The sequence below is a fragment of the Ursus maritimus genome, unplaced genomic scaffold (assembly GCF_017311325.1).
Source record: "Ursus maritimus isolate PB19 unplaced genomic scaffold, ASM1731132v1 scaffold_26, whole genome shotgun sequence".
Taxonomy (NCBI): Eukaryota; Metazoa; Chordata; class Mammalia; order Carnivora; family Ursidae; genus Ursus; species Ursus maritimus.
The window spans coordinates 3767248-3790397 of NW_024425119.1; the positions used below are offsets into that span (position 1 = coordinate 3767248).

General features: G+C 52.6%; 1 protein-coding gene across 1 annotated transcript in view; it reads right to left on the reverse strand.

The window, feature by feature from the left end:
* Positions 1–3: 3 nt before the first annotated feature.
* DDX11 (DEAD/H-box helicase 11) overlaps positions 4–23150 on the reverse strand; it is a 34464-nt gene continuing 11317 nt past the window's right edge. The window contains exons 6-28 of the mRNA XM_040642029.1: positions 22762–22919; positions 16124–16169; positions 15146–15253; positions 14842–14929; positions 14253–14458; positions 12537–12689; positions 11327–11373; positions 10943–11022; positions 10070–10114; positions 9893–9960; positions 8145–8183; positions 7792–7903; positions 7503–7634; positions 6939–7051; positions 4176–4248; positions 3719–3822; positions 2910–3059; positions 2555–2623; positions 2347–2447; positions 1847–1931; positions 1481–1559; positions 1168–1322; positions 4–1079 (exon numbers count right to left, since the gene is read on the reverse strand). Of these exons, the coding sequence (XP_040497963.1) occupies positions 1050–1079; positions 1168–1322; positions 1481–1559; positions 1847–1931; positions 2347–2447; positions 2555–2623; positions 2910–3059; positions 3719–3822; positions 4176–4248; positions 6939–7051; positions 7503–7634; positions 7792–7903; positions 8145–8183; positions 9893–9960; positions 10070–10114; positions 10943–11022; positions 11327–11373; positions 12537–12689; positions 14253–14458; positions 14842–14929; positions 15146–15253; positions 16124–16169; positions 22762–22919 (2241 nt within the window). The 3' untranslated portion in view covers positions 4–1049. The remainder of the gene's footprint in view (positions 1080–1167; positions 1323–1480; positions 1560–1846; positions 1932–2346; positions 2448–2554; positions 2624–2909; positions 3060–3718; positions 3823–4175; positions 4249–6938; positions 7052–7502; positions 7635–7791; positions 7904–8144; positions 8184–9892; positions 9961–10069; positions 10115–10942; positions 11023–11326; positions 11374–12536; positions 12690–14252; positions 14459–14841; positions 14930–15145; positions 15254–16123; positions 16170–22761; positions 22920–23150) is intronic.

Sequence of the window (23150 nt, forward strand, 5' to 3'; positions counted from 1 at the left end):
GCGTAAACCAACAGTGCACTTTTAATTAAGGAACCCTAGCTGTGCAGAAGGCAAGCATCTCCTCCAAGCCAGCACCTGTCCTCCCGCTCCCCCTTGGCTCAAGCAGTGGGGGCAGAGCACTGGGTGGACCATGGCCCCTTCCTCCGGGTCAGGGAGAGCACAGAGATGCAGTCAGCAGGGGCGGCTGTTGCAGATGGAGGGAGGGAGATTTTCACACAGGGAAAACTGTCTCCCTGACAGACACGGGGTCTCTAAAAATAGTCCTGCTGGGAGCCTAATGGCCCTTGGCATAATTGCTGAAGTCAGGGGAGGAGATGTCTTGGAGTTTGCTCAAGTGGCTGAGTGGGAAGGAGGTGCCACTGACTTGGAGGACATGGAGCCAGGCCAAGGGAGCAGGAAATGCTATGGAACAAGTTAGGGGCCAACACTGTGGTTGGGGGAGAGAGACCAGCAGGTCGGGGAGCCGGCACATGGCTCTCTTCCCAGTTCTTAACACAGAGAAAGAAGGTAGCGCTGAGGTGGTCAGAGGCCCCTGGGCAGGAGCCCTGTGGACACCAGGGAGCTGGGAGCTGGAAATAGGGAACGTCCTTAGTTTTGAAGAGAAGGTGGCGGTTTAGAACAGCAAACTGTGGCCAGAAAGGGGAAAGGTTGGAGGGCATGTTCCGCCTCACCTCTGAGAGAGTGGACACAGAGACGGAAAGGCAGAGATGCTGGGGTGGAAGACTGGCCGGGAGGCAGGGCAGGGAGCTGAACTCTGGGCCACGCTGAAGGGGCAAACAGATTCAATTTCAGGGAGGGGAACTGCCCTGGGATGGGTCCCAGGATGGCCAGGACCCACGATTTCTTCAGGATCAACCTGATGTTCTCCTACTGGCTTGTCCACCTATACCTGGTCCTGGCAGCCCACTGATTCCAGAAAGGGGCTGGTCTGGTCTCCAGCTGGGTTTCACCGTCTCAGGCTGGATCCCCGCAGAGCAGGCCTGAGACAAACATTTCAAGTGGGCAGCGTGAAGGAAGAGCCTGGCACCCAGCCAGTGGTGCGCCAGCCATCAGGAAAGGACAGACTTCTCACGATGGAACTGGGGAGACAGGGCAAAGCAATGAGGCACGAGATCTCGGCGGTGGGGCGGGGGGAGCTCTCAGAGGGGAGGGAAAGGCAGGACTGACCTTCCTCATAGCAGCAAAGGCAAGACCAAAGGTGGCTTTGACCTCCACACGGTCTCGGATCCAGGCTGGCAGCTTTCCCAGGATAGATGGGCGGGCATACCGCTGATCCAGAAGCACTATGCTGGCAAAATCCTTCTGGTGCCTAATGGCCCTGCCTAGGTGGGGACAGAGGTTGGGGCTCTTAGTTAAACCAGCCTCCCCCACAGTCCATTTCTATCATGTTCCCTCCTTCCTCAGAGAAGGAAAACCCCTCCTTCTTGTCACCTCCTTCTCCCACCATGCATCCCAAGAGCCAGAACAGTCCCAGGCCTACCTATAGATTGGTTGACAGCCTTCATACACAGATTCTCCACCAAAGCCTTCCCTGGTGGCGGCTGACCGGGGCCTCTGGGCTGGGGAGGGCAGAGGAGAGCAGCTGTCAGCATTTTCTTGCCCCTCCCCGCTTAGCGTTCTAGAAAATGATACTGCTCAACATGGGAGCAAAAGTAGCAGGCGTCATGGGCACAACACCAGCAGGCTCCAGAGGTAAGCGGTGCGTCCCCTGGAGTGGACGGGAAACACTGGCAGGCATCAGTGGGCAGTGGGGAAGTCACAGCAGTGCGGCCCTGGTATCGCAGCCTGAGGTAGCATCTTCTCCCCAGCCGTCTCCTCCCACCCTCTGGACACTGGAGGTACTCACTAGGGTCTGATCCAGGTAGGCCATCTTCTCTTGTAGCTCTGGAGACTTGATGTTGGGGTAGGGCATGCCTACCATAACCACACACCTAGGGCAGAGGAAACATGAGCCCATGGCATGGGGGCAGTCAAGCCCCCGACGCGTTTGCCAGGGCCAGGATGAAGGACTCAGTCCTCACCCTCACGTCAACTGCTACATCCAGCGCTCCTTCAGCCCCCTCAAGTTGTGCTTGCTGCCTCCACCTCTCCCCCTCCCCACCTGGAGCAGGTATGCTCAGCTGAGACCTGGTGCAGGACACATGAACAAAGTCCTGACAAAATTACGCTCTGCCTAATTTCCACCTGGCACCAAAGAGCCAAAGCTACCTCCCCACACAGCTGAGTGACCCAAGCAGTCAGCCGGGGGTGCAGTCTGACGGCATCAACTTGCAGACAGGGACCCAGCTGTTTGGAGTGAGAGGTGATCAGCGGCGAAGCCTGGGAGATGAGAGGCCCAGAACTTACCGGCCGAGGTTGTCAGAGAAGTTAATACCTTCACTCATCTTTCCTCCAACCACAGAGAGGAGCAGAGCACCTGTCACTGTGCCTCCCGCCTGGCCACAGCACTGCAGGAGACACCAGCCCAGTTATGGAGCCAAAGCCTGGATGCCACCCAAAATACTGGCAGCTGCCAGGTGTTCTCTGGACCCAAGGCCCGAGTTACACTTCTCACCTTAATGCACCTGGAATACTCCATCAGCACCTGCTCCACCTGGTTTGCTCTCTTGGGTTCCTGAAATATCTAAAGGAAAACAGACAATGTCTTCCAGAAAAGGGTTTCAGAATGCTTGGGTCCCAGGTATGCTCTTGGCCTTGTTTTCCAGACTGGGAAGTGGAGAAGCCCCCAGAATAAGGGGCTCCAGGGAAATCCTCCCGAGGGGATCAGCGGTTACAAGAGGTGGGGGTAAGGAGCTAGCAGAAGCCCAGACACAAGGCCTAACCTGATCTGACAGGCATGAGAAATCCTAGCAGGAACTCTGGGTGCCACTGTCCTTGTAAGTGGGAGTTCCAGCTGAGAGGTCACTCACCTTTTTCCTAACAGCCAGGCGGGCCAGCAGACCACTCTTATCCCAGTGGGCATACACCTGGCGTTGGTACTCATAGGAGGGGAAGAAACAGACCACCCCTCCAGGGACCACAGTGCACAGGTTACAGAGAATGCGGCCAGTCTCATCCATCTAATAAGGAAGGAAGACAGAGAGCCCTCCCTGGAGCCATAGCCAAACAGTGCTTCCTGACTTTGAGACTCAAAACCAAGTAGAGAGATCCTAGGGTGACTGCACTCATGCAGGAGACCTGTAGCCTAAAGGGCCCCCTGGGTAGGAATCAGAGATGGGAAGGTGCCGCCCTCCCTACCACACACATGCTAGTGCACCAGAGCTAAAACCTGCTGCTGGCAAGCCGCCGAGGCCTCCCTGCTCCAACTCCCAATGCCCGGTGGGCCACTGGGGACTAAGCACCATCTATGACAAATCGGACACTGAAAACCCCACGTGCGCCTCTCACGACGGGCCTCCAAGCCCGGCATCCCTGCCCAGGGCAGGGACTGACATAACCAGATGGCAAAAGAACCAAAGGAAACGAGCGGCTTTCTCATCAGGTTCATCCTCAAGGGAGGCCTCGAGGTTCTAAGAAAACGTACTTAACAGTCTAAGCGGTAAGGGCAGGGGGAAGCTCAGAGCTCCCGAAGAGCATCCAGGCAGGACACTATCCAGCCTGTGCCAGCTCCGTGGTGGAAGACCCCAGCACTCATCTCCCCAACACTGCAACACTGAGCATTGGCCAGGGTGCCTGGCACCCCCGGGGAAAGGCTGTGGTAAGGCGGGCTGGTACTAACCATCTGCGGCAGCTCTCTCTTCTGGTACGTGAACTCCAGCTGCTGGCTGGAGGGCCCACTGCAGACGACGAGGGGTAAGATATTTTCTGGAGGGATCACGTGACCTGCGGAGACCCAGGGAGGGCCTGAAAACGAGGTGCTGACAATTCTGTAACGCAGGGTCTGGAAAGAGCATTCCCCAACCCTGTCTTCCATGCCAGGAGAGCAATTCCCACACTCGCCCAGCTGCCTGCTTCCACAGCACCAGAGGGCGGTACTCGGCCCTCTCCATGGAGGCAGAGAACACAGTGCGGGAGCACAGAGACAGTGAGCTCACATGAGAGCTGGCAAAGCATGGCGCTCCCGCCTCATGGTCTCCTCAGCCCCTTGGGCCTGGTAAGAGCACAGGGTCAAACCGTGACAACAAGGGGCCGGAGTGTGACACGTGGCCCATTCCAGCCCGGACACGGATTCTCACCACAGGAAAACTCCACCACTCGCTCGGCTTCCACCCCAGCACAGGCCAGCAGCTGCTCCCGGAAGTCAGACACCTGCAGACCACAAGGGCAGGGCTCTGTGATGCCCCAGGGGGGCGGGGACTGCAGGCCTCAGCAGGCAGGGGGCCTTGGCAGGGAGGGAGGGAGAGCCGCACTTCGGGGAAGACAAAAGTCTGAGCTGGGAGGCAGTAGGTACATAAGAACAGAAAAAAGACGTAAAAAGTAAGGCAGATAACAAATTGGCAAAAATAAAAAATTAATGATACCCAGCATTGACAGTCGCAGTGAGACTGTGGGACTAGCAAAGGAAATCTGGTAAACTGGGCACAGTGCTTCTCACCCCCGGCTACGCAACAAGACCATCTGTGGGAATTCAAGACAAACCCGCATGCCCGGGCCCCAGCCTCAACTACTGGAGAAGAACCTCTGGGGCCGGGGGAGGGGGGGGGAGATGTAAAGGGACATAAGCATTAGCAATTTTAAAGCACTCCAGGGTTTTCACCTACTGAATTAGAAAAACCCAAGTGTGACCCCTGTGTGGAGAAACGGGCACTCACCCACCGCTGGTGGGAGACAGAAGAACACCCGCTGGAGGGGAACTGGACATATTTTTACTTTTTAGCCTGGCAGTCCCCCTACCCAGGAGTGCCCCTGAAGATACAGTTCCACAAGCCAACAGTGCGCAGGGTCCGTGAGCGCACACCGCCCTTCAGGACAGCCCGGTGAGTGCACTCGCCGCACCCTCCTGCTGAGCGCGCCACGGCCAGCAGGCGGGACCCACACCGCGCTGGCTGCCGAACGGCCTGAGCACCACGACACACTGGTGACTGAACACCGGCGAAGTGTGGCCTTTGATATAAGGAATAAGGAAAGGAGAAAACTTAGTACACATATTTGCTTTAGTTTTGCAGAAAAATGCAACACAACTGTGCAAGGACAGACCAGCAGTCATAAAAATGATTGCCTCTGGGCACGGAGAGCAGCTTGGAGACGGACAGAAGTGGGACTTTCTGAAGGCATCTTTCTAGACACTTGACTTCTGAACCATATAGGTGTTTACATATTTTAAAAACATAATTAAATCAAAAATAAAAAAGCAAACTCTAAAACTGAAAACAGATGGCAACAAAGAGAGCCTGTCTGTTGCATTCACAACAGAAGCACACAAAGAAAAACCTGACTTCAGTGACTTCATATCCTTAGCAGGATACACTCTAAGGACAAAAAGTAAATGCAAAGAAATGAAATTTCAATCAGTAGTTCGCGGTTAGAATAATATTGGCAGTACATGAAAGTATTTGAAGTATATTGTGGGATATAGTGCAAATAAGTAATAAGATAGAGAAAATGTAATAAGAAACCAAACGTTCAGCTCAAGAGAAAAGAGATGCAGTGTAAGGTCAAATAAATTCACTGATTTTCTTTTCGAAATATCAATATGGACTCAGGATTTTTTAAAACCATCTTCCCGGTCTGTCTGCAGAAGGCCTAACAGCAATTATAATCCAGGAGCACAACAAACACCCCAGCCCCCAGACGTTGGTTTCCACACACCAATCCCCAAATAAAGAAGCCAGGTTATCTTGGAGAAATGAAGGGTTCCAGATCTGGGGCAAAGAAAGCCGAACGTGGCCTGGGACATTCTGCATTCCGTGATACCAAAAAGCAAGACAGCATCCCAAGGCTAAGGGGGCCTCGTCAAGGCCCCAGGGCAGCACGTGGGGCTCTAAGGGGCTGAGTCTGAGACACCTGAGCATCAAAAGTAGCAATGACCAGAAACGATTTTAATATGTGAACGAAAATCTACAAGTCTATACGAAAGAAAGAAAAATGGAAAACGAAAGCAACAGGGGTGGTTCTGGTGGTTGAGGAGAGGGACCAGCGTGCCGAGGAGCCTTCCACCGGCTCAGTCCTGTGCCAGGCATACCTTGAGGACAGAAATGGTTCTACGTGCCCCTGTTGCTGAAAACAGAAATACTGCAAATCACCTGAATACCTAACCAAAGAAGAATGCTTCTACAACATATTAGAGTCACGAAGCAGAGCAGAGCCAGAACGTGCTGGAATAAATGCGCACTACTGACAAGGAAAAATGTTTATGACATTTTGTTGCTGAATGAAAAAACCAAATCGTAGCAACAGCATGTACAGATAGAGATTTTTGTTTTTAAAATATGCATGGATGTTTGTAAAACTCGTGCACACAAAGACTACTATAACGATGCACACTAAAATAAATCTTTTGCTGGTGGAATTACGATCTATTTTTTTCCTGCTTTTGCTGGTCTCTGCTTTCTACAATGAAAGCATACTACTTCCTGTGTGTGTGTGTGTGTGTGTGTGTGTGTATGTGTGTATGTGTGTGCGCGTGCGCGCGCGCCTATGAAGGTGGCATCTACGGTGGGTCTAAGAAAGGAATGGCACTAAGGCACCTAATGGGGCCTGCAATTCCAGAACAGCTGTCTTTGGGAGAAGTGTGTCCTGTGGCGCCAGAAGCACAAATCAGCAGCAGTGCCTCCCCCACCTCATCCCCTTCACTGCCCCCCCCCCCGCCCCCACCCCGGGCTAAAGGCCCAGGCATGAGCCAGTACAGCAATGCCACCTGGTGGACGCTGCTCGGCCTGCTCAAACCCCTTTCTGGTTTGGGGGCCCACTGGACAGGAAGAGGCCTGACGGTGCACCTTGCCCCCTGTCCTGTCCCATCCCAACTCTGGGGCACAAGAGGCTGGCTCTGGTTCCCTTACCGGCTGCATGGTGCCCCCCGCAATGACCACGGCCCGGCATTCCTTCACCACCTGGGCGAAGTGCACAGCTGGATTCAGGAGCAAGAATTTGAGGCTACTCTGACTAAGACTTCCTGAAAAAAAGACAGAGACGGCTCCATGGAGTAGGGCACAGGCTGTAGGCCCAACAGAGACTTCCATGAGTCTGAGGCTGTGTCTACATAGGAGCCACAAGATACCACTCTTTTTCATTAGATCCCATTTAATCTCCAGGACAACCCCGAGGTAGATAGCACGATCATGTCCCTTTGCACACTGATCTTCAGAAAGACAGAGAAACACTGCTTGGAGGTGATGGAATCGAGACTCAAACCAAAACCCACCTAACTGTAACCACTAGACTACACGGCTTCTCTCACAGCCTGGCCTAAGACACCCCTCCTCACCACACTTCCACCACCCCACCCAGGCCACAGGAGACCAGTCACCACCACCGTTTCCTGACCCTAGCCCAGGGAGGTGCCAGGGTCGAGTCTTTTCATACTCTGGCTTCACAGCTCCATGCCAGCCCCTCCTTGGGATTACCTTGGCGGCTCAGAATGACCCTGCCATCCTGGTTGGCAGTGGTGAGGGCTGCTAGGAAGGATTCGATGTGCATCAGTGGGGAAGCCAGCCGTGGCACCCCAGCCTCGCCCTCCTCCACAGGGGTCACGGGAGCTGCGCAGAGCAGAAGGAAGAGGGTCTCGGACCACAGAGGAGGCGGGAGGGCCCCCTGCAGCGAGGTTAAAGCCATTCTCCGAGGGAGTGGAGTCCAGGCGTGAGGGACGGACCCCTGTCCCCCGCCCGCAGCCCAGTCTCCCACCTCCTGACTCACTCTTGGTCACTGCGGGCTGCAGGCTCTGCAGGAAGTGCTGAAACCCAGCCAGTCTGGGCTGCTCCCTGGAGGCTGCGAGGACGGTGCCGTACCTTTCCGTGAAGCCGAAGAGCTGCGACGGGGTAAGAGCACATGGGGGAATGACGGTGCAGCAGTGGGAGCCGGAGGGAGGTTCTGTCGCTCCCCAGAGAGACCGCAACTCACCCCCCACCACGAGGCCTCTGGTACCCCCGCCCCACCCGGCAAGCAGCGTTACAGAAAGGAGAAGGGGGCAGAGGTGACTGGAGTGTCCGAAGGGCAGGGGTGGCCCTGGGGCGCCGCGGACCCTGCCAGACCTGGGAGGGGGGCCGCACCTTTCTGCTGATCATGCTCCTCTCACAGTAGCGCCGCACCTGCGAAAGCAGACCCACCTCAGGCGCATGCAACAGTCAGCTGGAAGGAGGAAACCGCCGCCTTCCCAAAGCCCAGGGAACGCGACTCCCTGCCACCTCCTAGAGCGCCCACGGCCTCCTTGCGGCCAAGCGTGCCACCCTCCTCTGGGGTCACGCCTCTCCTGCCGCCCCCGCACACAGCGCGGTGCTCTCCCCCGACAAATGCGTGTGCACGGCTCCGACCCTCTCTAAAGGTACTTGGTAACAGTCAGTCCCCTCTGTTCTCCTTCAATAGGACGGCACCTAAGCTGAACCTTGAAAGATTAAGAGTTTAAAAAAACCTATATGAGGGACGCCTGGGTGGCACAGCGGTTAAGCGTCTGCCTTCGGTTCAGGGCGTGATCCCGGCCTTATGGGATCGAGCCCCACATCAGGCTCCTCCGCTATGAGCCTGCTTCTTCCTCTCCCACTCCCCCTGCTTGTGTTCCCTCTCTCGCTGGCTGTCTCTATCTCTATCAAATAAATAAAATCTTTAAAAAAAAATAAAAAATGAAAAAATAAAAAAAATAAAATAAAAAACCTATATGAGCAAAGGCACGAAGGAGGTAAAGCCTGGGGCTTGTTCGGGGACGCCTGGCGCGTCCGCTATGTGTAGCCTGGGAAGGATGACAGGGAGCTGAAGCCTTTGAAGATTTCTAAAAAGAGCACGATCTTTCAGTGGAGCTCCACTAGACTGCAGTGCAGGAGAGACATCAGAAGGGAGAGGGAGGGACAGCAGGGAGAAGGCAGCAGGAGAAGAGCCTGCCCTGACGTAGCAGCCGCGGGAACGGAAAGGCCACGGAAGTTCAAGAGCTATTTCCAGCTCTGCGGCCCAGCCCAACTGTTTGCATGCGGGACCCAACGGAAGAAAAAAGGAATCAAAAAGGCCTCAGATTGCCAGCCTGTCTGATGGGGTCATGGCAGTGCCAGGACCAACACGAGTAAGCTGGAGGTGTGAAGACAGATGGGAAGGCAGGAGGGAGAGCGACAGGGTCGGGAGTCCAGGGCTCACACGCCAGGCACCATTTGCTCACTTGCACGTGGCCTGTGCCTGTCCCTCCTGGGGTAATGTCTCCCAGCCTCGGTCCCTCTGCTTTTGAATGGTGATAGTACATTGCCCCCCGGAGTCACAGAACCTGGTGCGCTGCCTTGAACGCAGTAAGTGCCCTGTATTATTAGTCACTTAGAATCCCTGAGTCGCGAGTCCGGCGACGGCGGCGGGAGCCTGCACAGAGGGCCCGGAGCGAGCTACCACCGCAGGCTGCACTCAAGCCCAAGGCCGGACTGGGGGGAGGGGAGCTAGTTCGCAGCCCCCTCAGCCCAACAGCAGGACCACGCTCCCGATGTTAACCCCTGCCCGGACCAGAAGCCCAGGGCAGAGACTGTGCCGGAAGGAAGATGGAACAAGGCAAAGGATCTGGGAATTTCTATTTGTGCTTATTTGGGAAAATGAAAGGCTCCTTTTCTTACCAATCCCTAGATTGAAGATTTATTTTTTTTCTTGCTGATGCAATGCTTTAAGGGTCAAGTAATTACAAACATCTATGCTGTAGGTCCTCAGACTTCTAGACTGCTTGAGGACAGAAGAAATTTCCTTTTTATTCCTCTGTCTTCACACAGTGTTCTGCTCACAGGTGGTAATAAAGATAAGGAAATGGGATGTGCGGACACAAAAAAGTGAAAATCTCTACCTTGAACAGGTTGATGTTGTCAATCTGGCTCTCAAAGAGGAAGTCATTGATGGTCTTCAGCTCCGTCCCTAGGGTAAACAAAGGGTCTTGGAATCCTTACTCTGAAGGCCACGGTCCCAGAGGTGACCTCAGAACCGGCTCAGAGCAGCTCTGGGCCTCGGAGGGCAGTCCTCTTACCTGTCTGCGAAAGGCTCTGTGTGTTGGGATTTTGCTTAATGTTCCCTAAAACACAGAATTCGAGCAGGTCAAGATGGTGATTCTCTGACCCCCAGCTTCTCACACTGAACACTGTACTCCTCAAAAAAGACAGCATTCATATTTGAAAGGTTTTTTGCCATTTATAAGCACCAAAAAACCCCACTGAGAGGACAGCAGGCTCTAGGGAGCCTCAAAATCTGATCCACGTTTGCACACGGAGCCCAAAGCCTTGTGGATTTCATTCTTCTCACACCTCCTCCAAGGAGGCCGGGACCAAGTGACCACCCCACTTTATGCAGACGCAAGGAGATGCCCAGGGGCAAAGTAGAGATGGAAGGGAAGAACACCAGCATTCGACAAAATCCCTCCTGCAAAATGCTCCTTGGCTTCCTGGAGCTTCAGCTTGCATGTAAGCCTTCAGGAGTAAAGCCATGCAGCAAAGGAAAGGGTCGGTGACACAGAGCTGTGCTGCATGGGACCCAGAGCCACAAGAGTCCCTCCTACCAGGTTCATGAAGCAGAGGCAGGTCACATCCCTGCTCTGAGCTCTAGTTTACTCATCTGTCAACGAGGGTGAACATGCCTGCGCTTCTTTCTTTCCTCAAAGGCACACTCCAAAGTGACTTCACGTAGTCCTACTAAACTATGTTGTTACTATTACCTGGAGAGTAGGGTCTGGCTCAGGACAGGGGGAAATAAACTAGGAATCTAAACAAGGATCTAAGGTCAGACAATTCAACTAAGCTATAAAAAATAAGAATCTTCTACATCAATGGCCAAGACAATTCTTGAGGATGCAGAAAACCCAGGTGTCCTGACTGGCACCCAGGGAATGGACCACAGGAAGCCTTACCACCCAACACAGTCACAAACTTCTCCAACAGGTACAGGAGCTGCTTGATGTACATCAAGTTCTTGGCCTTCAGACGCTTCCTAAGGAGACACCAACGAACACGTGGTAGTACTGCACAAGCAGCTCCCCTTCCAAGCGCCTCAAGCTGAGGCCCTGCTCTCTAGTATCTTTCGAAGCAGGCCACGAACAATAACTAAGCCCCCAGAAAAGAAGGCTCGCCGCGGCTCAAGGCCTTCACAGCCAGTTGTCACGTCCCGAGCACCCTCGGCCCGTGTGGGGTACACACCACCACGACCAGGAGGGGAACAGGTCGCTGGCCTCTCTGGCGCTGGGCCCCCTCCAGAGCAGGATTTTTCCCTTCCCCCTCAGGAGGCAGTGTCTTACCCATATCGTTCCATATACTGGAGCAACTGGGAATGGGCCTGGCAGAGCTGAAGAGAACAGAGAATGGGGGTGAGGGCAGCCCAGGCTCTGAACAAGCAGCCAAGAGCTGTGCCAATGACATCTTAGATTATGCCTAGAAAATGCCAGCCAGGCCACATGGGAAGCAGGTAAACAGAGTAGGCCTGGGTACAGACAAAAGGCCTTGAGGCTGCTGGGAGCTGAGAGGCAAAGGAAGGGAGGTTCTGCCGCAGAATCCACACTGGGTCAGGGAACAAAGCAAGAGGCTGAATCTCTCAGGTAATGAACTCCCTGCTAGGTTTTACTGGGTTGGGCAGACGTGTTTTCCACTAAGCAGAGAGGTGGTTCAAGGTAACCATTACACCCTGGTCTAAGGTCAGCCCAGGCATTGGTCGGTAGAAGTGGTAGGGGTGCTTGGGTGGGTGGCTCAGTCAGTTAAGTGTCTGACTTCAGCTCATGTCATGATCTCAGGGTCCTGGAATCAAGTCCCGCATCAGGCTCCTTGCTCAGTGGGGAGCTTGCTTCTCTCTCTCCCTCTGTCCCTCCCCCCTGCCCCCCTACTCATGTGCATGCACCCTCTCTCTTCCCCCCTAAAATAATAAAATCTTTAAAGAAAAAAAAAAAGTGACGGGATGCCACGTGGGCTTCAAGGTCAGAAACCAGTGGTCAAGTCCCAGCTCCACCCACACTCATGAGCTCTGTGACCTTCCGCACCCTGCTTAAATGCCCCCAGAATCTCCGAGTTCTCAATGTTAACTAGGGACACCAGCCCACAGGCAGGCAGTGTGAAAACTTACAAGACTGCACACCTGCACAGCACAGCAGAGGTAATCTATCGATAGTGGTTCTCAGAAACCCTGCGCACTCCTCCAAGCAAGGCTAACAATGTCCAGCTACATGAGGACCCTGCTTCCCTCACCCTATCATCCTGGCTTACAGAGAACTAGGTATTAGCACCCTGGGCTGGACGGACTCTGAGCCACCTCGCCTGAGCTGGGTCCCCGTAGTTCTACGGTCTGCTGGAAAGCCAGTCAGGCCCTGACGATGCCACTGCCTCAACTCAGGGCACCCTCCCCCAAGCCACTGCCAGACCAATTCCAGGGCTTAGAGAAATGATCCACTTCCCTCCGCATCCCTCTGCATCCCTCTACCCCACGCAGGCCCTGGCCCAAGAAGGGAGAGGCCAACCCACCTGGGCACCGCTGACCTCCGCACTGTGAATGCCCGTGATGGTGTCGACCAGGTTGTGCGCCTCATCGATGAGCACCACCTGGCCCTGCAGCCGGATGCCCGCGGCCCGGCGGGTGGCCGCATGCAGCAGCATCTGGTAGGGCAGCACCACGAGCTGGGGGGAGGGGCGGCCGCCTGAGCACTTGGGGGGGCCCCTCCGGCAGGTGTGCCCCACCTACTCTAAGTGCCCGGTGCGAACGGTTTTAGTTGCCACGCAAGATGTGCGTGGGGACAGCTATAGCATGGTACTGTGCTTTCAGCACCAGACGCTTGCCTCCAGTTTTCTGTGGATCATACACGAAACAGACAAAACTGGAACCAGTCTGATTCTGACCGAACCAAGAGTGGGGGTGGGAGAGGGGAGCAGAGAGGAGTGTGGAACCCCTGAGGTTCCTCAAAACACAATGCACACCCCGGGCGTACTAGCAGGCAGCCCTGCCTTCTGGTCTTGGAGCTAACTACCTCCCAGCTGTGTGAATCCCCGAAAGTCACTTAACCTCTTTGTTTCAGTTTCTTCATCTGCAAAATGGACTTGATAAACTCTATCCCAAATGAGGCCTAAGGGCTGGAAGTCAGGGCAACAAAAATAAAAGCATTCCATAAATTTTTAGGTGCTACTTGTGAGGACGATTTTCCAGTTAAGAGAGTACTGGTTAGGTGAAACTCCAGAAAACTGGAAACTTAAAGGCCCAGCTTTAATCCTGCCTCCATTACTCACGTACTGTGAGAAAACAGATAAATTACTTAGCCTTTCTGGGCCTGTGTTCTCATGTGTACGTATAGGTAATACCTGCCTTTGCTTTTTCAGGGGGATACTACAAAGCAAAAATGAGGCAACAAGTGTCTCAAAAAGTCAAGATCATGAAAATCTCAGGACATCTTATTATTCTGCACACAGGTATCTATGGCACTGATCTTACAACGTGCAGACAGACCCCAGGAAAGGCATGCAACAATGGTGGGGGCTGGGAAGGTTCTAGAACGTCCCTTTGAACACCCATGCAACATAGTTCTGGGTAGTATACTAACAAGCATTTAACTGCCTTGTAAAATCATTACTAACATTGTTCCCTGAATCTCTGAAAGCCTACCTAATCTTTCCTGCTTGTATGGAATTCTCCACAAATGAAACCCTATTTCCAAAAGTCACTCGAATTAAGCAGTAGCACGAAGACAGTAAAATCATACCAAATAACAATATTTTTGATCTGTCAAATTGGCAGTTTTTCTCTGTATGTAAAGGTGAACCCCAACATGGCAAGTTTAGAGAAGACAGTCTTCTCCCACACTGGCAGGTAGGTGCCTACGTCAGGACGGTTTGTCTGAAAGGCCATTTGGAGACATTTCTGTTCCACAGCACCCTGACTGCATCCTCTCAGCTTCCCACTGCCCTGCACCCCAAGACTCTGGTTTCTCTAGGACTGCACACCCCTTCCCAGTTCTTATCTGCTGTCCCCAGTAAGGCCAACTATTCCTGCAACCCAGAGCCACAGGGGACCCGGGGCTGCCCCCACCCCATGCACTAGGACAGAGGGGGTGACAGGTCACCAGGGTGCGGTGTGGTGAGTCCAAACACGGCCAGGGACATCCTCCTGAATTAAGAGGAATGAGGAAATCCCTCATGGCTGAGGCCACAGTTAGAGCCAAGAGTTACTGCCCAACCCTCCAGGGTCTTTACCTGGGCTGCTGGAATGGCAAACCGGCTCCCGTAATAGGGACAGGCCCGAGCCTCCTTCCCCAGCGCCACCAACTGCTCAATGTCCTTCACCCCCACCAGGACCTGGTCTCTGAGGAGATGCAGCTGCTCGTAGCTATAGAAGGGGCAGGCGGCCCGGTGCTCTTGCCTTCTCCTCTTGGGCTTCTCTTCCTCAGCTTTGCTCTTCTCTGAGGGGGAAAAGGCACAAGGAATGACACCTGTCCACGGGGCCAGCAGTGGGTCTATAACGCCAAGACCCAATTCCATGGGGCAGGGTCTAACAAACCCTTCCCAGTACTGCTTAGGATGGTCCTACCATTCTGGCATTTAACTCTGTGTTCTCTAGGAAAAGCCAATAAAATCACCTCAGAGCCAGGGCTCTGGACTAGACACTGACCCAAAAAGCAAAACGCCTTTTCCCAAGGAGACGATCTTTAGGAAGGTGCCAGCTGTCACTGTCTATCTCCCACGTCCCTGGTCCACTTGCAGCCTGCCCCCCCTTCTCAGTATGGCCCCAGGCTACACAAGCACCCCAGAGGCTCTCCACACAGCTCCAGGGGCTGGGGGCTACCATGTTTGCTTCTCTGCATCTCCATGCAGCGGTCATTGATAAGCTGCGCAGAACCCAGGGTTTTCACATCTTCGTTTATACAGAGATTCTAGAAGACAGAGGAGAAAGAGCTACAGCAATGGCTACATGATATACAGCAACCCTCTGGGGCCTCCCCAGCCCAGCCAACAACCAGGAGAGGCCGGTCCTCCCATTGCAGAGCCTGCCCTGGACCCACCATCCTTCCACGCCTGGAAGAGGAGGACGAAGGCCCAGGAGAGGGAGCAGGATGGCACCTGCACCAAGGCGCAATGCCTCTGCGTACCTGCCGAGAGCCGAGGGAGACAAGCCGGGTGTCCTTGCCAAAGGGGCTCCTCTGTACCTCGCGCACAAACTGAGCCAGCTGGGAGTGTGTCCGACTGCAGTAGTAAATCTGCTCCGAGGAGAAGCAGGGGATTTCAAAGAAGAATCTACACCATCTCCAAACATTCTCTGCACATCAAGGAATGCGTGGCCTAGCAGGCTGAGGGACCGGGGAGAATGGCCACAAACACACAAACCTCAAGCAACAGGACTCTGTCCCACAGCAGGTCTCAGCTAACGCAGGGCCGAGGCAGTCCCCGCCTCCCCCTCAGCTCCAGAATTTACAAGAATACCCACAACATGGAGCTCCTCCCGTCAGTCCTGCTCAGCCGTGAAGCCAGCCACTTCACAGGGCTTGGTCATCTTAGGACAGGCTGCCTCCCTGAGCTGTGGTTCCCAGATTAGATTCTGGGGAGCATGTCGGGGGTGGGCTGTCCACGCACACCTCCCAAAGGGTTTGGGGGCCAGGCTCGCAGTAGGGCAGGGGGAGCTGAGCTGTACTCTATGCTCTTCTGAGACTGAGAAAAGCAAGAAGAGGAGAAGAGAAATAGGAGGAAAATATCTACTTTCAACAGAGAAAAAAGTCTTACACAAATGAAACCAAATGTTTTTAAACATGACAGGTGTCAGAACCCTACGTACCTCATACCATGCCATGCCAATGAAAACACAAACAAGAGAAGAGGGAACCAAAGGGCAGGGTACTTGTGCTCCGGCCTGCCCCCACCTCCCACCAATCCCACAGACAAACACCACCGGTCCATGGGCCTGCCAAGTGAGCCCCTCAACACTGAGGTCTGGGTCTGGAACCCCAGAGTCAGGGGGCCAGAGGCTCTTTGTCTGAGAAAGCGAGAAGCAGTGGCTGTGGGGGGGTGGGGGACGGGACACAGAGCCCTGGACTCAGGACCAATCCCAGAATACCCAGGACACGATGTCTTACCTTAGTTACATGTTCTTCCTCTGGGTCATCCTCATCCTCGTCTACTCTGAGGGAAAAAAATAACACAGAAACTCAGAGAACTCGGGTCAACTAAAAACACACTTACTGAGCCTCTACTGTGGGCCAGCAACCAGCCCTGGACCTAAACCAGTAAGATGTAGTTGCTATCACCAGATGCCAGCAGAGCAGAGGCTGGAGCTCTGAGCCAGAGGGACAGACACATCCCAGCAACAAAGTCCCACCAAAGCAAGTGCTTGCTAGCTTGCTCACTCGCTCAGAGAGACACGCCGGCTAACACCAACCCCACCCTCCCACTGCCACTCATGAGGGAAAGGAGAAAGGGGCACAGTATTACCAAAACCTAGGCTCGGTGTCTGACTCTGTCCATCATCAAAGCCTACTCTGTCCTCACCGTCCACCCTCCAGCAAACTGGAGTTCTCTCAGCTCCCCACAGAACTTTGCTCTTTACCACCTCAGAGCCTTGGACATGCTGTTCTCTTTGCCTGGAAGGTGCTCTCCCCTCACCTCCTCTTTTACCTAGCCAACTCTGTCAACCTTGAGATGCCCACATAAACACTGCCGCCTCTGGGCAGCCTGCCTCAACCTCCCCTAGAGGCTCGGCTGCCCCTCGACACAGTGCTGTAGCCCCCTGCACCTGTTCTTTGCAACACCCATCTCATTCAAAATCACCCATTCTTGGTCTGTCCACCCCTCCAGACTCATGTCCACAGGCAGGACTTGGGGGTGTCTTGCTTCTATGAGGGCCGGGGAGTCCGACCCACGCCTTGAAACATAGCAGGAACTCCATGCACATTTCCTGAGGGAAGTCACGACTGACTAACTGACTAAAAGATGCTATCACCCAGAACCAGACAAACCTCTTCTCTCCTTGGCACCTCACCCTTCCCAGCAATGAATGAAGAGCCCACGTGCACTGAGGGACTGGGAGGGAGGTCAAGCCTGCGTTACAAGGCTGAATGGTTAGTCAACATTATTAGTCTAAGCTCCCCGAAAAACACAAAATCTTTTACAGATACACTCCCCCTACAGGGCCATCACTGGGATTCTTTTTGTTCACCTGGCAGATTAATTTTTTTTAAGGTAGAAATGCTGACTCCCTTGGGCAATTAGAAGAGGAGTTATTTATAGGGTTGCTTTTCCGGTCAATAAATAAATAATCGTTCCGCCCGCTTTGTCTGACAGGCCTTGATTTCAATCACGTACCACAAAGTAAGCAAACTCAACCAGATCTAGATAAGAAGTTGGAAGTGTGAAGAAATGAAGAGCGAAAATTTTATATTCAGAATTGGTTGGGGCGCCTGGGTGGCTCAGTCGGTTAAGCATCTGCCTTCAGCTCAGGTCATGATCCCCAGAGCCCTGGGATCCAGCCCCGCATCAGGTTCCCTGCTTGGCGGGGAGTCTGCTTCTCCCTCTCCACCACTCCCCCTGCTTGTGCTCTCTCACTTTCTCTCTCTCTCTCTCCCTCTCTGTCAAATGAATAAATGAAATGTTTTAAGAAAAAAAAAAAAGAAAAGAAAAAAGAATTGGTTGTGTTCTCAGAGAGGCTCATGTCTGTCCAAATGCCAGGGCACTGGAAGCTGTAGAAGTTAATCTGCAGGATTAATGGCTCAGGCGCAGGCCCTAAGTAGCACTTTGTTTCTCTAATAGTCACAAACCCCACTCAAGTTCTTTCTCCTGTCCCCAGGGGGGCTCTCGAGGAGATGTACAAGAGTGGGCAAGTAATCCTGGAAGCAGGTGGCAAAGGGTTTACAGAGTACTTGCTGCTCCTACCTCCCCGAGGTGGGATGCGTAGAGGTCTGGCCATCTCAGCCCCGGGCAGGGTCAGAAGCTTTGGTTCTAATCCAGGTCCTGGAATCTGTGCTTAAGGGCAAGCCTCTGGCACCAACAAAGAAAAATCCAGGGCCAGATGATTTCACTGGCAAATTCTACCAAACATTTAAAGAAATGATGCCAAACCTTCTCCAACTCTTTCAAAAAACTGAAGAGGAACCTGACTCCCAAACTCATTTTACGGGGCCAGCATTACCCCAAAACCACAGCCAGATAATGACCCTACAAAGACAGGAAACTACAAGCGAGTATATATCCCCAATGAATACAGATGCAAACATTCTCTACAAAATACTAGCCAACTGAATTCAACAGCACATTAAAAGGATCATGCCCCATGATCAAGTGAGATTCCTGCCTGATACAAGGATGGCTCAATGTACGCAAATTAGTAAATGTGATACATCAATCAACAGAATGATAGAGAAAAGTCACATGATCATCTCAACAGACACAGAAAAAACAAATGACAAAATCCAACATCTGTTCATGATAAATTCTTGACATTCTTAGGTATATAAAGAATGTACCTCAACACAACCAAGGCCATCTATGACAAGCCCACAGCTAACGTCATACTCAACAACGAAAGCTCTTCCACTAAGACAAGACTAAGACAAAGGTGCCCACTTTCACCTCTTCTCTGCAACACAGAGGAAGTCCTGGCCAGACCAATCAGACAAGAAAAAGGAAGAAAAATCATCCAAACTGGAAAGGAAGAAGTGAAACTACGTGCTCGCAAATGACACGATTATACATAGGAAAAGCTGAAGATAGCACCAAAAACCCATTAGGACTAATTAACAAATTTAGCGAAGTCGTAGGGTACAAAATCAACACACGAAAATCAATTTCATTTCTGCATGCTAACAATGAACTCTCCAAGAAAGAAATAAAACAGTCTAATTTACAATGGCATCAAAAACAATAACATTCTTAGGAGGTAAAGATTTACACACTCAGAACTACAAGACTTTGATGAAAGAACCTGAAGACACGAATGACAGACTGTCCCATGTTTGGAGGTCAGAAAAATTCATGTTGCTAAAATGTCCACACTACTGAAACCCATTTATAGATTCAGTGCAATCCTGTATCAAGAATCCAAAAATACGGGGGCGCCTGGGTGGCACAGCGGTTAAAGCGTCTGCCTTCGGCTCAGGGCGTGATCCCGGCGTTCCGGGATCGAGCCCCACGTCAGGCTCCTCCGCTATGAGCCTGCTGCTTCCTCTCCCACTCCCCCTGCTGTGTTCCCTCTCTCGCTGGCTGTCTCTCTCTCTCTCTCTCTCTGTCAAATAAATAAATAAAAATCTTTAAAAAAAAAAAAAAAAAAAAAGAATCCAAAAATACTTTTAACAGATATAGAAAAAAAAATCCTAGAAATCATATGGAACCACAAAAGACCCCAAATAGCCAAAGCAATCTTGAGAAAGAACAACAAAGCTGGAGGCATCACACTTCCTGATTTTAAACAGTATGATAATCAAAAGAGTACAGTCCCGGCATAAAAACAGTAGAGTAATTAAAGCAGGATGGTACTGGCATAAAAACAGACATATGAGACCTATGGAACAGAACAGAGCCCAGAAATAAACCCATGCATATAAAGTAAAGTAATATTTGACAAAGGAGCCAAGAATACTCAATGAGGAAAAGACAGTCTCTTCAATATGGTGCTGGGGAAACTCAACAGTCACATGCAAAAAATGAAACCCAATCCCTATCCTACACCGCTCACAAAAACTAACTCAAAGTGTATTAAAGACTTAACTGTAAGACCTAAAATCATAAAACTCCTAGAAGAAAACATAGAGAAAAAGCTTTATGACATTGGTCTTCACAGTGATTTTTTCAATATGACATCAAAAGTATAAGCAAAAGGGGCGCCTGGGTGGCACAGCGGTTAAGTGTCTGCCTTCGGCTCAGGGCGTGATCCCGGCGTTATGGGATCGAGCCCCACATCAGGCTCCTCCGCTAGGAGCCTGCTTCTTCCTCTCCCACTCCCCCTGCTTGTGTTCCCTCTCTCGCTGGCTGTCTCTATCTCTGTCGAATAAATAAATAAAATCTTTAAAAAATATATATATAAGCAAAAAAGGGAAAAATAAACAAGCGGAACTATGTCAAACCAAAAAGCTTTTGCACAGCAAAACAATCAACAAAATGGAACGGGAACCAAAAAATGGGAGAAAATATGTGCGAACCACCTACCTGATTAAGGGGCTTATAACCAAAATATATAAGGAACTCCTACAACTCAACAGCAAAAAAGCAAATAATCCAATTAAAAATGGCCAGAGGAACTGAATAGACATTTTCTCGAAGTCATACAAATGGTCAACAGGTACATGAAAAGATGCTCAACATCACTGATCCCCCAAGAAAACGCAAATCAAAACCACAATGAGCTATCACCTCACACCTGCTAGAATGGCTACAATCAAAAAGATAAGTGTTGGCAAAGGGCGCCTGGGGGGCTCAGTCGGTTAAGGGGCTGCCTTCTGCTCAGGTCATGATCCCGGGGTCCTGGGATGGAGCCCTATGTTGGGCTCCCTGCTCAGCGGGGAGCCTGCTTCTCCCTCCTTCCCCCCACTCCCCCTTGGGTGCACACAGGCGCACAAATAAATAAATAAATATATAAATCTTTTTTTTTTTTTTTAAAGTGTTGGCAAGAATGTGGAGAAAAGGAAATCTGTGCCCTGTGGGCGGGAACGTAAATTGGTGCGGCCACTCTGGAAAACAGCATGGACGTTTCTCAAAAATTAAAAATATTAAGTAGCATATAATCCAGCAAGCCCACTTCTGGGCATATATCTGAAGGAAACGAAACCCGTATCCCAAGGAGATCCCTGTACCTTTCTGTTCGTGGCAGCAACTAATGAAAACAACCAAAGTATCCACTGACAGATGACTGGATAAAGAACATGTCTCTGCCTCTCTCTCTCTCTCTCTCTCTCTCTCTCACGCGCACACACACACACACACACACACACTTAAATAGCCACAAAAAGGAAGGCAATTCCGCCATTTGTGACAATACAGATGACCCCTGACGGCATTACAGTAAGTGATGTAAGTCAGAGAAGGACAAATTCTGTGTCATCTCATCTGCGGAATCTAAAAAACCAGACTCCTAGAAACAGAGAGTAGACTGCTAGGGGCTGGGAAGTGGGGTGAAGGCAGTCAAAGGGTAGAGATCATCAGAACTATCATTAACAAGACCGTACTGTGTACTTAGAGATGCCCGGAGAGCACATCTTTAAAGAAATAGGTTTAAGTAACCTCATCAGAGTGATGATTTTGCAATGCACACGCGTACCAAACCATCATGGTGTGCATCTTAAACTCACACAATGTCACATCCCGATTACATCTCAATAAAGCCGAAGGGAAAAAAAGAAAAGTCAGGGCAGCCGCGACACTGAGCTCTTTGGGTGAAGTTAGAAGGTGCACTGCAGACAGGCTGTGAAGGTTTTCTCCATCACTAGTCAACAGAAGGTTTCAGACCCTGCAGTTACACTCTACACACATGGTGACCACAGTGTCAATGACAACGTCGGACACATGGGACCTGGAGTCACCTTTAGAGGAGCAAGAGACACCCCTTCCAAGCTAGGAGCCCAAGAGGAATGACCTCTAGGGGCACTGCTGCCTTGGGAGAGAGCCGCTGATGTAAAAATGACCTAATGCCCTTCCTAATGCCCAAACCCAATCAGGTCACTCCCCTGCTTACAACCTCCCGCAGCCCCGAGACACAGGGAAAGACACCAGACCTCTCGGTGGAACTACAAGGCCCAAACAGACAACTGCCTCTTCATTCCCTCTCTTCCTCGTTCGCTCTTAGCCCCTGGGCCTTCTCTGTGTCCCTCGAACCCACCAAACCTGCGCCCCTTTCTAGACCAGGGCACCGGCAGGCCTCTGACTAGACCTCTCCTACCAGGTCTTCCCATGGCTCTTTCTCGCTCCTTCATCACCTCCTCAGAGGCCTCTCCTGGCTTCACCTAGACATGCGACCCCACACTCTACCCACTGCACCCGGTTTCACTTTCCTCATGAGCAAATGCGCTCATTTCATGAAGCTACCACCTGCGCGTCTGTCCCACCCCACCCCCAACCACATGCAAGCTCTCCAAGGGCAGGGGGCATGCCCGGCGTACTTGGCATCAGGAACCACGCCGCACTAGAGCAGACCCTCAAAGGTCATCTGCGCCACTAAAGCATGAATGAAAAAGGAGATCCCACGAGGGGTGGCGCGACCTCCGAATAGCCTCGCTGTCATCTTGAGTGTCTTCTACTCCACCCAGCAGCTTACTGCTCACAAATCAGCAACCCAGGCCGAAGCCAGACGGTGGAAAGAACAACTCAGGCTAAGGATACCTTGATGGTTTCCGTCCTCAAGCTCCCACGCTGCAGCCTGGGAGCAAAGAGCACGTGACCTGGAGCCGGCCCGGCTGGGTGCAAGTCCCTGCTCCTCGGCCTCCTGGCCGTGCGGCCTCGGCTAAGGCACAGCCCCGTGCCGGGTGTGACGGGGAGACACAAACCTCGCGAGGGTAGCAGAGGTCATACCCACGCAGCCAGGGCCGGCAGAGGGAAGGGCTGGCCACCGCGGTCACCAGCAGTGACGCACGCTCACGAGGAGCCTGGCTGAGAGCTGCGGCAGGGGGCTGGCACTCACCCCTCCGGAGGCCTCGCGAGGCACAAAGCAGCTGCCTCTCTTCGGGCACAGGAGCTGCCGCCGTGGGAGCCCCACGCAGGCGGGGGCGGGGGTGAAGGAGAGGCGCCATCTTACCCACTAGCCGCTCCCTTCTCCTCGTCGCTCTCATACTCGGCGAGGACCAGCTCCTCCTCCCCACATGCCAGCTGCTCTCGTGGCTCGGCCTCTGCTCCCGCCGCTAGCATCTCCCTGCTGAGGCGGAGGAGACGCTCCATTTCCTCTTCCTCCTGTCTCTGTGTGGGAGCGTCACAAGCGGGAAAGGGAAAGAAACCTCAGTACGGCCCCCCCCAACCGAGTTTGCCTCCGAGTGGCTACCACTGAGGACAACGCACACGCCACCGCCACGGGCCTCGCTTTCCTACCGGAGTCCACACCCCGTATCGATAGCTCAGCTCAAGCTGCAGCTACTGGGTGATGGGAACTTAGCCGGCGGGGGTCGGGGGCGGGGGTCGGGGCCGGAAGAC